The 13,400-nt window shown below is 46.6% G+C and overlaps 1 protein-coding gene across 11 annotated transcripts in view; it reads right to left on the reverse strand.

Moving 5' to 3' along the window:
- LOC108930835 (amyloid-beta A4 precursor protein-binding family B member 2-like) overlaps window positions 1–13,400 on the reverse strand; it is a 107,785-nt gene that overhangs the window by 64,299 nt on the left and 30,086 nt on the right. For 10 of the 11 annotated variants that reach the window (XM_029251804.1, XM_029251808.1, XM_029251812.1 and 7 more), the window contains exons 2-4: window positions 12,572–12,698; window positions 8,115–8,185; window positions 6,462–7,301 (exon numbers count right to left, since the gene is read on the reverse strand). In XM_029251804.1, coding sequence (XP_029107637.1) covers window positions 6,462–7,284 — 823 coding nt within the window. In that variant the 5' untranslated portion in view covers window positions 7,285–7,301; window positions 8,115–8,185; window positions 12,572–12,698. Of the gene's footprint in view, window positions 1–6,461; window positions 7,302–8,114; window positions 8,186–10,074; window positions 10,207–12,571; window positions 12,699–13,400 lie in introns of those variants that run through there. The other variant, XM_029251805.1, reaches the window with a different exon arrangement.

Consider the following 13,400-nt stretch of genomic DNA (forward strand, 5'->3'; position numbering starts at 1 on the left):
TTTATGTCAGACAGATAGCCGCCATCCTCTGAATTCTTGACACGCACACACACACAGAAAGACACCATGCACCGCTACATTTAGCTAGCTTAGCTTAGCCACCTTAGCTTAGCTTAGCCACCCATTAGCTTCTTTTGTGTTGTGTAGGTTTGATCGTTATTTTTGTGGTTAAAAAAAAGTCTCTTAATTGCACTCGTAAACAGTGTGGCCTTTTCATTGCTTCTCCACGCACGCTCAGTGGCTTGCCTGTGCTCATCGCTAAGGTCGGCAGGCCATGCTTACATTTACATTATTTATTTAGCAGACGCTTTTCTCCAAAGCGACTTCCAATGAACTCTATGTAGTGTTATCAGCCCACACACCTTATTCACCGTGGTGACTTACACTGCTAGATACACTACTTACAATGGGTCACTCATCCATACATCAGTGGAACACACACACTCAATGGGTGAACCTGAACAGCATGTCTTTCGAATGTGGGAGGAAACCAGAGCACCCAGAGGAAACCCACACCGACAGGGGGAGAACATGCAAACTCCACACCATCGAACCCATGTCCTCCCACACCACCCAGGCGCTGTGCCACCCTTTGCATTCCAAACTGATCTACAGTCCACCTCTCCGTCCTTCACGTGTTCTCACCGACTGTTTCAGGTGTGCAGCAGGGTCCTGATTTTCCGTGAATTACATGACCCCCGCGAAAAGAAACGCTCTCCTTTTGCCGGTAATTTCCTCCTGCACTCAATATTCTCCACAGCCCACAAAGACAATCTGTTTGTGATTCATGGTTAAGATTCAAAGCGCAGGCAGCTAAATCACTGCACTGAGTCAAAGCCTGGAGTCTGGACTGAACGGGGTAATTTAGAGTAGCCTACATTTTGGCAGCACGGTACCGACAATGTGCGCGTTTGCTTTCACAAACAGATTCTCATCTCCAAGCTTGCAGTTTTGTACGCAATTATCGGTTAGCCAAGAGACAGATATTAATATCTTACATTCTCAACAATCATAAACCTTTTCTTCAGTCTTAATAACATAAAGGCATCAGTATAATAATGAGCTGTGCATCCATAGAGAGACACCAAGACCATTTTCTACATTATTCTGTACCTTTGCTTCCACATCCCTGGACAGAAATGTGGTTTATTAATATTCCATACATGCCACGTCAGTACATTGAGGTCAAATACCAGGAGAGCAGAACAGGCGGTGAAAACAGAACTCTGTTGCCGCCAATTCAATAGAGTAATTAAAACCCAGAGGATCTCAACTACCTGGTACAGGATCTGCAGAAATGAATAGAACACATACAGAGCTGTACTGTGGATTTAAATCTTTCATGAGAATATGTTGCCTTTTTTAAAATGACATTCCATAATTGAAAAAAAAAAAATCTGTACATCATTTACTAGTAAAAATATATATCAGTATATATATATATACCAGTATATATATACAGTATCTCATGTGATATCTTATATGATATATATCAATATACATCAGTATAAAATTGATGCTCTTTTTGGTAGGAAAAACCTGTCCATTTTTGAGGGACACTTATACAAAACCAGCCTTTCTTTTTGCTCCAAAATGTCAACTGCATTTAAGTTTATACAGCTGTTACCTCCATCTACGTAACACACATAGGGGGGAAAAAAAACTAAAAAAAAAGAAAATCAATCCCAGACATGTTTCACTGCATTCATTAAAAACTTATTTTATTTCACTCACACAAATTTGATGAGAAACAGGAAAAAAATATATAATTGGACCTCTAGTTTCAAGGCCATTCTTCTCAGTGTTAAATGCTTATATAAATATTTAAACCTCCAAAGGTTCGCACGCAATGGTTTCATTGGTTTTAAAATCAATAAAAATAATAAAATAAAAAACAGCACACTGTGTGTCGTAATGCGGTAAAGAAGCTATATGTATATTTACATTACATGTATTTAACTGAGGGGGGCGTGGTGGCACTCTCTGGCGGGGCTGGGGTTCGAATCCTGCTTGGGGTGCCTTGCAGTGGACTGGCGTCCTGTCCTGGGTGTGTCCCCTCCCCCTCCAGCCTTGTGCCCTGTGTTGCCGGGTTAGGCTCCGGTTCACCTGCTTAGAACGAGCCATTTCAGATTATGTGCGTATTTAACTGATGCTCATGATTTTTTAAGCTTCTTACTTACTTATTTACCCCTTTATACAGGTGGATAGTATTAATGGGTCAGCCAGTAGTGTAGTGGATAGAGCTACTATCTTTGGACCTAAAGGTTCACGTCTGATTTCAACTTCCAGCTGTAGTACCCTAGAGCAGGTACTTACCCTAAATTGCTCCAGTAAAATTACCCAGCTGTATAAATGGGTAAATAACTGTAAGATACACAAGGCTGTAAGTGGCTTTGGAAAAAAGCATCACATGAATGAATCTAAGTGCACCAATTAATGGAGCTATTCAGGGTTAAATACCTCGATCGGTGGTATTGGAGGAGGAGCGGGACCTGAATCTTGGTCCTTCGAGTGCAACGTGGCAGCGCGAACCGCTACACCACCTGCTGCCCCCTTAAGTAGATACAGCCACACAAAGGGCAGCTCGTCTCCGCTGTTCACTGCTGACGAAAACACCAGAATCTTTCTGCCCTTGAGCTCAGCTCTAACATTTGGGCAGCGCTGTGGACTCAGAGTCAGAAGCAATTATCGGGTTACTGGAGTTGAAGGTTTTCTGTACCGACCCCACAGCCCTGAATCTACACACAGACACACACACACAGTCAGAAACCGCTTGTCCCAAGTGGGGTTGCGGCGAACCGGAGCCTAACCCGGCAACACAGGGTGCAAGGCTGGAGAGGGAGGGGACGCACCCAGGACGGGACGCCAGTCCGTCACAAGGCACCCTAAGCGGGACGCGAACCCCAGACCTGCCAGAGAGCAGGACCGGGCCAAGCCCACTGCGCCCCCACCCTCAGTCTAATTGACACTTTTATACTTTCTGTACTGCACTATACCATGGTGCAGTATGTTTAAAGGTGAACTAGTGGCATGAAAAACTTATTGTGCTTATTTCATGCAGCTTATAACTAAAGCGATCCCATTGGCCAGTACAGGTCTGATGCCGAAGCACATTCTGCTAATTCTGTTAGTAAAACTGCCACTGTTACATCAACTCTGAGATGGGTTGTTTGATCCCACAAGCTCCCATGGGTCACGTAAATGTGCCACTACGATGTTTATGAGGCTGTTTACCTCTGCCGACGTGCACACCTCTGCAGCGAGCCAAGTCACTGAGGATGTGCCGTTCACCGAATGTAAATATGAAAGCCGAGTCTCGGAGCTCCCGCTCGGTGTTTCCTCAAGTGCATTGTGCAATATAGATAAAACGATAAAAATCACAAGAGACAGCCATCCAGGAAAAGCGAAAGAAGATTTCCGAGGAGGGTGCTCTGCCCGACAACGTGCGCTGACAGCATGTGATGCAATTTACAATTAACCCAGTGCAAGTACTGCGTTGACTGATCGATGTGTCTGTGTGGGAGTGCGTGTGGGTGTTTGCGTGCGAGTGTGTGAGACGGAAAAAAAAAAAAGTGTGTAATAAACCGATTCCACCTAAGGCGTGATGCTAACAGATCCAGCAGGTAGTGTAGTGTTAGAGCTGCGCTTGAAGGAACCGGGTTCGATTCCCACCTCCTGCTGCAGTACCCTTGAGCAAGGTACTTATCCTTAAGTGCTCCACGAAAAATTACCCTGCTTTGCAAATGGGTAAATCATTACAAGTAGCTTCACGATGTAAGTCACTTTGTAGAAAAGCCTTCAGCCAAATAAAAAATAAATGAAGTGATGTGCTATAGCAGTGAATTTGTTCCACAGGTTTCAGGCTTTTACAACAGGTTCCGGTGGTGGGGAAACAGAACGACTCAAAGGGAAAAGATCTAACCCCGCACCCCTATTCTGAAAAAAAGGTTTCCAGTATTCTTGCTGGCATCTTCTCTGGAAAAAAGGAGAAAGAGTGAAGCTCTCTGTCCAGAGAGGAATCAACGAGAGGTTTGCCCACCAGATCTGGCGAACGGCTCTCCGGCACAATGAAGCTGACATAGATCTCATCTGGCAATCTGTGCTTAAGTATTAATTTGCCACCCCCGTTCTCCCAGCCTTGTCTGACAGCACCGTGCAGCCGGGCAGGAGCATCGATCCATAAGCTTCTGGGTTTAATTACAAGATCCACTCCGAGGTCTCAAGCAGATCCTTGAGACCTTCGGCACCCTGACTGGTGGTTATAGCTCCGAGAAGAGGATGTGGGGCTCCGACTCTCTTCTAGACTGGACCGTGCCATACATAACACTTTTCGCCTTTGTTTGGTACAACATGAGGGCTCTGACCCAATCCAGCTGCAGACATGGCAGGGAGTCCACAGAAACCCGATTCTCCGCATCGGACTCATGGATTTGCATGCAGTCTACAAGCTGATGAGAAGTTAGGAGCTCGCACAGCGGAGCCTCAGCCAGCTAGATGCTAGATGGGTTCTACAGATCCAGAATCCCAAAAATGTCAATGGCACCGTCGACTCAATCACTACCATCCGTCAACCAAGGTCCCTTGACGATATATAAATACACTCCTTCCACTTACCCACCTTTCACTTTCTATGCCAAGCTGAGGATTTATTTAATGATCATTTTCCATGTATTCACTGTATAGAAATACACATTTCGTAGTGTGTGTACACAGTGAATGCATGTACAGTCACCACGGTAAAATCCTGATGCTTCTACTGTCCTTGGCTAATGAAGTGATTCTGATCTGATCTGACCGAACTCATCCTCCCGCAACACCAACCACCTCTTTTATCTCAAAAAATTGCTGATGGAACACACAGATTTCTTTTCTTCAGAACGGGGGCAGGTGACGCGTGAATCTGCGTACAAAGTCGGCCAACTTTCAATCCAGAAGCAGCCGCGGGCATTGAGAAAGCACTGAACATCTCCAGCAAGCCCAAGTGAGCCCACAGCTTTCCTTAATGATGCAGGAGGAGTTTGAATGACCAACCACAGCAACTGTTTGTGTTAATAATATTTGACTGCCTGAATTATCACATATCAATTTCGAACAAAAGTATCGCTCTTGGTATTTGGATGAAAGGAGGGATCGGGACAAAGAGAAAAGAACCCCTGCAGAAAGTCACGCGAAGCAGCTCCACGGCATTAAACGGCAGCGATGATGAAGAGAAGGACCGCCACAAAGACAGGTGTCCAATACGAAACAGACCTTCACGTTAAACAGAAAAAATTACTTTTACCCCCATCCAGGAATAACACAATAAGTGGTAAATACACTAAAAATAAGACCATGGATTTACACTCATCTCCCATCATTTGCAATCCCGATTTCAGTTTTTTGTTTCCACATATCTGGTCATTCGAGATTATTAATACCGCTTATCATTAATCGATACAGATTGTCATTTGTTTTGTCTGCCACGTCCAGCCGGTGCGATAAACTGAGAGCGCCGTTGAAAACTCTGACAAGCGGCTGTGTGAGAGAGACTGTGAGAGGCACTGTTCTTCAATTCTCTTATTATTCATTTATTTAAATGTGACATATAGCCTTCGTCTTCTTCTAGCCGGTCTACACGCACTATCATGACAGGTTGACTTCGTAAAGTCAAAGATTTTTTTTTTTAAATTTTATTTTATGGGAATATCAAGGCTAAGAGCACCAGACCCTGCAAACAGCTCAACGTTACCCTACAAACCTAGAATGTGTGCTTTATGGGGGGTGTGGGGGTCCTCGAACCATCATCAGCAGCAGCGGGGGCACCAAGAAGAACAATTTGATAGCAAGGATAAAAACACAAATCTTTCACAAGTTCTCTATTTATTTGTAGTTTAAAGTAGAAAAAGCTAAAAGTAAAATATAAAAATTAAAAAAGAATTCACTGTTATTACTTGTATTCCAAATTCAGACTTAAAAAAACCCTCAAAGGCAGAATGGTGAGGAAGTTTTTAGGTAAATGTTTGCCATTACAGCCACACGCTCGAAAGAAAGCTTTGCCATATGAACGATTCAAAGACGTTTTGCTGGGACAATAATTTTTAATAACCTTCTGGGAACTAAATGGAAAAAAAAAGTAAAACCGCATGAAATTTTAAATGCGTTACGGAATTTTTGCTTACGACATTAGGCATCGTTTCAGGATGTCTTACGGTGAACTTGGGATGGGGAATTTTTCCCCATGAAACTAACGTAAAAAAGTAATTTCGTTATCCAGTTTGTCGATATTCAGTCAGCGCTCAGGAACGAACATGGACCGGTTACAAGATGATAAGTGTGCATCTTGCGAAATATTCACACTGAATACAAAGGGAGGCGAAGGCGGAAGTGTAGAAGAGCAGCTCACTTGTAGGTATTATGTAAAGCAGGCTGGTGTTACAGGTAAAGAGCACATGGCAGCGGTGAGAGAGGTGCTCACTGGGTACCTGCTTCCTCTGGGGATCCTGGCGATGCGCTGTCCTGGGATAACGTGGTCCAGCTCGAGTCCTCGTCACTAGGTGCCAGGCTCTGGATGCGGTTAAGGGCGCGGTCCGTCTTGGCCCCCGTCCTGGGCCGGTCCTTCTTGGTCTCTGGGCTGGAGGAGGAGGAGGACGAGGAGGCGGCCGAGAGCAAGGGCGCGTACTCCGGACTGGGGAGCTTGGGGGGCGTGGGGGGAGGGCGGCGCGCCTCTTCCCCCTCCAGCAGCACTAGGGTCGGGTCGTCCGCCTTGGACTGGCTAGCGCGCCGCGCCTTGTCCCCCGGAGCCTCGGAGCTGTGCTCCAGGAAGCTCTTGCTCCTCCTTGGGACGGCCTGGCTCTCCTTGTCCTCCAACTTGGTGCATGTGACATTGCTCCTGTCCCCGCATTCCGCTCCTGCGCTGAGGCTGCTGCCGGTGCTGTTCTTGTTGCAGTCCTGCTGCTCCGCAGCCTTGCGTAGCTGGTTGGCCCCGTTCTTGGCCATCTTGAGATTGGCGGAAGAGGGGGCGGACCCCGGGTTCATACATTGGGGGGCAGAGTCGATACAGGGAACCTCGCCGAGCCCCATGGCACTCTGGATGCTGGTCAGGGCATACTTCTTGCGACACTTGGGGGGTGTGGCCGAACCCCGCCCCTCAGCCACGCCCTGCTTGATGACATCACAGTTGAGTAGCTGGTTGTGGGAGGAGCGCAGGCTGAGGGAGGTGGGCGGGGTTGGCAAAGGGAGGTTGCGATTGGTCACATCCACGGTACTAGAGCTGCTGTGAGGAGACGGTATGCAAACTGACATCATCGCCAAGGAGGAGCGAACTGGAGACAAGACAAAGATTAAGAAAGAAAAAAAAAAACACCGGTCAATGGTATTTCCTCGGCTTCTTCGTTCACCACGCCATAAACAAGAATGCTCAAATCTCAGCCTGACGCCTAGGATGGATCTGTTATAACAATATTTCAAAGACCCCACAGAATCAAGGTTAGGAAATTCTTCTAATCCAAGTTAAAGCCTTTTAGTTGACCCAGGGAAAGTCTGCTAAGAGCTGGATCTCGCTGCAATGCTTTTGGTTATGCAGAGCAGAGAGAAAGCTGAGACATGATCTCTCCAGCCCGTGGCTCGGGGCTCAGTGAGGAAGGGATTTTCAAAGCGCTCTCTATCTCCTTCCTTCGCTTTCATGTGGCCTCCTGGGGAACGGAGAGAGGGAACCACGTGGATGGAGAAAAGAAATTAACACCGGAATTTGGCGATTCGGTTAATCAAATTAAACTTGAAAGAGTTCAATTTGAGCAGCTGAGAAGTTTTACGGTAAAACAGAAAAAAAGCTTTTGAAGTTCTCGGTTTATTAAGACGGCAAAATGATGCCTTTCATGTGCAATTTTGAAATAGCACATGGGTAGGGCAACTGGAAGAATGTGTGGTTTTTTCCAGTTCAAGTGCCTTTTAAATCCAATCAACAATATAACTTGTACCGCAACAACAATTTTGATTTGACTGCAAAAGATAAGTGACACATTCAGCAGCCAATGGATGAGGGGCAGGGGCGGAGCAACGCAACAGAGACCAATGACATGGAGCAGATCAGAAAGGGAGGGAATCGTATTAAAAGGCTTCATCTCACCCAGACGCACCTTAGATGTGAATGTCAGGAGGGGATTCCGATGGGTCACAAAGCTGGCTGTAGGTATCTAAACTTTAAAATCTGCAAGAAGGGAACAAATAAAAATCAAACTGTAAATGGTTGGATTTATTTCAACCGATCACTTTTTGAAGCCTACTTTGCGGAAGAAATGCAGACTGAAAACTGAGCCACACAGAACAAGGTAGAAACAGAAAAAAAGTTTAAAAACTAGCAAAAAAACACATAAGGTCAGAAAACGGACCAATTTTTTATTTAGTTGCTCTGACATCGATTTAAATAAGCAAGCGCTTCAATAAATTGTCCCTTAAGCAACCCGAGCCTTGCATAGGGAATAAAAGTGAAGGGTGATTACTCCAATGACGGAGATTCATAATCATGATTAACTGCCTTGCCTAATGGCTTCCACTCATCCAGAGGCGATGAAAATTGATTCCTGTTCTCAAAGTACACAGTCAGAAGAGGGGAAAGTTTCACTGGAAAAAAAACAGGGGGAATTTGCGAGTGATTTATCAGAGGCGGCAGACTCTGGATGGGACATTAATCAGGTTCTCTGCGGCAGGGGGCGTGTTGCATCTGCTTCTGGTCCAGACACTTCACTTGGACGTGAAACCGCCAAGTTGCACTTTCTACTCCAGGTCTCGCAGGAACACCCTGGCGTGTCATGCTGTAGGTCTCTTCTGAGATGGAGGGTCATCATTCCCCTTCGCCTTGTTCCCGAAACTCTCCGCTCTTTCCCTCGGTGTGGCACAGACCCTTCGGTCCAAAAACACGCTGTCAGACTGTTCACCACATGGCAGAAAAGAGAAGGGAAAAAAAAACACCCTGCTCAAGCCCATCTCCATCGAGAAATGGTCCAACAATAATAATGAATTATTGCAGACTGAGACGGGAATTTCGATTTTTTTCCTTTGCACAGATATGCTAAAACAGATTTGCATTTTATAATGACAGTCTGCCACCTAATTTAGAATGCCACTTGATACTGCAGAATTAATCTTCAGTCAAGTTCTGGTGAAGGAGCAGAACCGCAATACTCGTAGCTACTGCCAGATTGAGTTTCATTCTGTTCTCCCAGGGTAGCATCTCACGGTTAGGGGAAAGTCGGGATTCCGTTGCCAAGCTGACACCTACCACACATTCAAACCCTAACCCTCACAATAAGTGTGGACAAAGGGCCAACGCATGTAGTGGATACAACTTTGGATCCAAAGGGTGCTACTTCAAATCTCACCTACACCTGTAGTACCCTTCAGCAAGGTACTTACCCTAAATTGATCCAGTAAAATTACCCAGCTGTATAAACGGGTAAATAGTTCTAAGTATTTTAATATTGTGACTTTGGAGAAAAATTAATAAACGTAATTATGACTGCTAATACTGCTAATGTTTTTTGCCCTCTCCCCCATATCTGACAAGTTCTGATGCAACCAGGGCTGTGGAGTCGGTACACAAGGCCTTCGACTCCGACTCCAGTGACCCAATAGTTGCATCCGATTGCGACTCCACAGCACTTCCCAAAAGTCGCACGCTATTTTGGGGGTCGACTTGTCTGGCAAATATAGGCCTAAACCTATATTACATCTCTAATTGTTGGGGGTCGACTTATATGCCGGGTCGACTTATACACCGGTATATACGGTACATTTAGTCGGAGTCGGTACATTTTAACCGACTCCGACTCGAGTAACCCAATAATTGCTTCCGACTCTGACTCCACAGCACCGGACACAACTGTTAAATTAACAGAAAAAAGGAACTAAACTCCTCATAGAGGTGATGCCGGTCGCAGCTCCTCTCCAAATTTTCTTCTTTGCAATAGACCGGGAACCAAGGCGGCCTACAGCCAAGAGTTCGGAAAGACGTTCATCTCCTTCCTGGTAAGGAGAACCGAACTACGGCCCGGTGGATCTGAATCACAAAAAGACTGACGGCGCAAGTTCCGAACCCACCAACGATGATCCGTTCCGGAAAATTCCAGAACAAAGGCACGAGACGCTCCGTTGCCACCGGTGCGCCGTGCTCGAAGGTGTCGGATGGGGAATTTGACGATCAAAAGGCCCCTTCATCCAACTAAACAGTCACACCTCAGTGCAGGAGATGCAGTACCTGTGAGACGACACGGAGAAAGAGAGCGCTTTCTACTCCCGCTGCGTGCTCTGTCAAGTCAGACACCTCTGCAGGTGAGCACAGAGCGGCTCACGTTCCCCTGTGTGTCTACGACACACGAGATCACGGCAGCGTGTGAAGAAGCAGGAACCCCGCTTTGTACCGTACCAGCCTACCCTACAACACCCCCGGGGATCCGGCGAGTTCTCTCAGAATTCTCTCAACTTGTTCAAAAAGGGGTTCAGAAGTGTTACGTGTGGCTTCGGGGCTAAAAGACAGTGGAGCCCCCAGCTGATGAACTATTTCATTGATACCGTGCCATCATGTTATGTTTTTACGCGATTGCTGATGGGTTAGAGTCGTGGTTGGGGCCTTGATATATAGTTCATCCACGCGTAATTGGATCTCTGGTGACCGGCTTTTGGAGTGGCCGGACCGGCTGGTGTATTGCAATACTTTTAGAATAGATTTTAACAATAATTCTATATATTTTTCAGAATTTTCAAACAAAAAAAATGAAAAAAAGTGGTTGGCTGATCAGTTAATAAGGCAGGTAATTTTTAATTGAAGGCCCACTTTAAATATTTAAGGTATGTTTCAAACAAGACGGGGCATGGTGGTGCAGTGGTGCGGCAGGTTTGGCCTGTGGCTGCTCTCTAGTGGGTCTGGGGTTTGAGCCCCACTTGGGGTGCCTTGTGATGGACTGGTGCCCCATCCTGGGTGTGTCCCCTCCCCCTCCAGCCCTGTGCCCTATGTTGCTTGGTTAGGCTCCGGTTCACTGCGACCCTGCTTGGGACAAGCGGTTTCTGCGTGTGTGTGTGTGTGTGTTTGAAAAAGGAAAAGAAATAGGACCGTGGTTCGAATGGCACAAACGAATGAACCCGAATTCGAGATTCTGCAGCGTTGTAAGGGGGCTGGAGTGACGTCACGTCCGAAAAAAAAAAATGTTAATATCTCAAAAACTGCAAAGGCACAAATGTAGAACTAACAAATCATAAGGTTTTCTTCATTTCTAATGTTTGTAGGGAGGCCAACTTCGCGGAGCTGAGTACAATTCACCCTCACATTATGTGAACAGATACTGGAAGAACAGGACAGTAGATTAAAGGTTACATTCATTCATTTAGCTGATGCTTTTCACCAAAGCAACTTACAATTATTTACCCATGTGGGTAATTTTACTGGAGCAATTTAGGGTAAGTACCTTGCTTAAGGGGACTGCAGTAGGAGGTGGGGATCAAACCTCTAAGCGTGGGGGCCAAAGACAGCAGCTCTAACCACTATACTACCAACCACCCCCAACACTTATAGCTTCTTTAAACATTTCTTAGTAAGCACATCCATGAAACCATGGAGCGGAGAAGCGGACGTGGAAGTGGAACACATTGCTGGTGGACACGTCGCCCGGACGGGACAAGCTCGCCCAGAGGCCATCTCAGGCTTCACCGAACACAGCCCAGCCCTCAGCTCAGCATCCTTCAGCTCCATCCCCGGCAACATTATTTCCGCTTACTGACCTCCGCAAACGAAAGTGCACCACGACGGAGGGCGTTCGCCTGAGCCGACGGGACAGCAGGAGCGACTCTGCGTGGCTCATGTCCCGTTCGTGGCTATTTTTTCCCTCTCGCTGTCAGACTGTGTCGGAATGAACTATAAAAGAAGCAGCCGCCTCATCCGAGGGCCGACAATCCTGCAACGAACAGGGACGCGTTCTCCTGCAGTGATGTAAACAGGAGACTGAGAGCAACGAAACTGAGCCCACAGCCCTGCCGAAGGCAAGAGCATGGGAGGGCAGGGAGGGCAAGACACACACACACACACACACACACACACACACACACACACACACACACACACACACACACACACACACAGCCTTGTTGTAGAAATGCTTCACTTAATGATCCACCTCTACACATGGATAATATATTGGGTTTCTTTGGGTTAAGACGTCAGCAGAAACGCAATAATAATTAACTTCTTATTTTTCAATTAATCAATCAATCAATCAATCAACTCAAAAAAATACGATGATGACCCAAAAAATTAATTACACAAATACACACACACACACACATTTTCAGAACCGCTTGTCCCTTACGGGGTCACGGGGAACCGGAGCCTACCCGGCAACACAGGGCGTAAGGCCGGAGAGGGAAGGGGACACACCCAGGACGGGACGCCAGTCCGCCGCAAGGCACCCCAAGCGGGACTTGAACCCCAGACCCACTGGAGAGCAGGACTGTGGTCCAACCCACTGCGCCACCGCACCCCCCTAATTACACAAATAAATAAATAAAATAAATAAACAAATAAATAAAAATAGGCTTTTGTACCCACTACAGCTGCTAGAAGGGAGGTGGTGGTCCCCAGAGAGATACCTGCCCATTGCGGAACAACAGTGTGTCTGCGTGTTTGACCGGTCAGCGCACGCTGGGGTCCTTAAAGCAAGGCGCACAGCTTCTTCCTGCGAGAAAAGAACACACACATGCGCGCATGTCAGTCCTGCCATCAGTCCCGTTGAATCAGCAACACCGGTTCACTCATTAAAATGAAGGCGGCGAGCGCCGGGGATGAATAATGAGCCATCGGTGACTCAGCTCTTTCATTACGACTGCATGAGGTGTGAACTCAGTGCCGACACTTAAGGTGCTCGGGAAGAAAACATAAAACTCTGGACAAGCGTCTGTGTCCCCGAGCATGCATATTTTTAAAATTTCACTGCAATTTAACCTCATCATACAAACACAGCCCCTCCCCCCTCCGACATGGGCAACACTGCCCAGTGCTGTATGGAAAGTGCTCTTTGCAGGACAGGCTGGAGACACTGCCATTCCCCCCAAAAAATGGTCACAGGTCACTGCTCCGGTCTAATAAGCCACAGAGAGCTGCCTGGGGCACAGCAAGGAGGACTCTGAAAAGGCTCCACAGCACTTACATTTAGTAGACACTTTTCTCCAAAGCAACTGCTAATGAACTCTATGTAGTGTTATCAGCCCACACACCTTATTCACCGTAGTAACTTACACTGCTAGACACACTACTTACACTGGGTCACTCATCCATACATCAGGGGAACACACACATTCACTCTCTCTGTCACTCACACACTAGGGGTGAACCTGAACAGCATATCTTTGTACTGTGGGAGGAAACCAGAGCACCCGGA

This window comes from Scleropages formosus, chromosome 5 (genome assembly GCF_900964775.1).
Source record: "Scleropages formosus chromosome 5, fSclFor1.1, whole genome shotgun sequence".
In the NCBI taxonomy this organism is placed as follows: Eukaryota; Metazoa; Chordata; class Actinopteri; order Osteoglossiformes; family Osteoglossidae; genus Scleropages; species Scleropages formosus.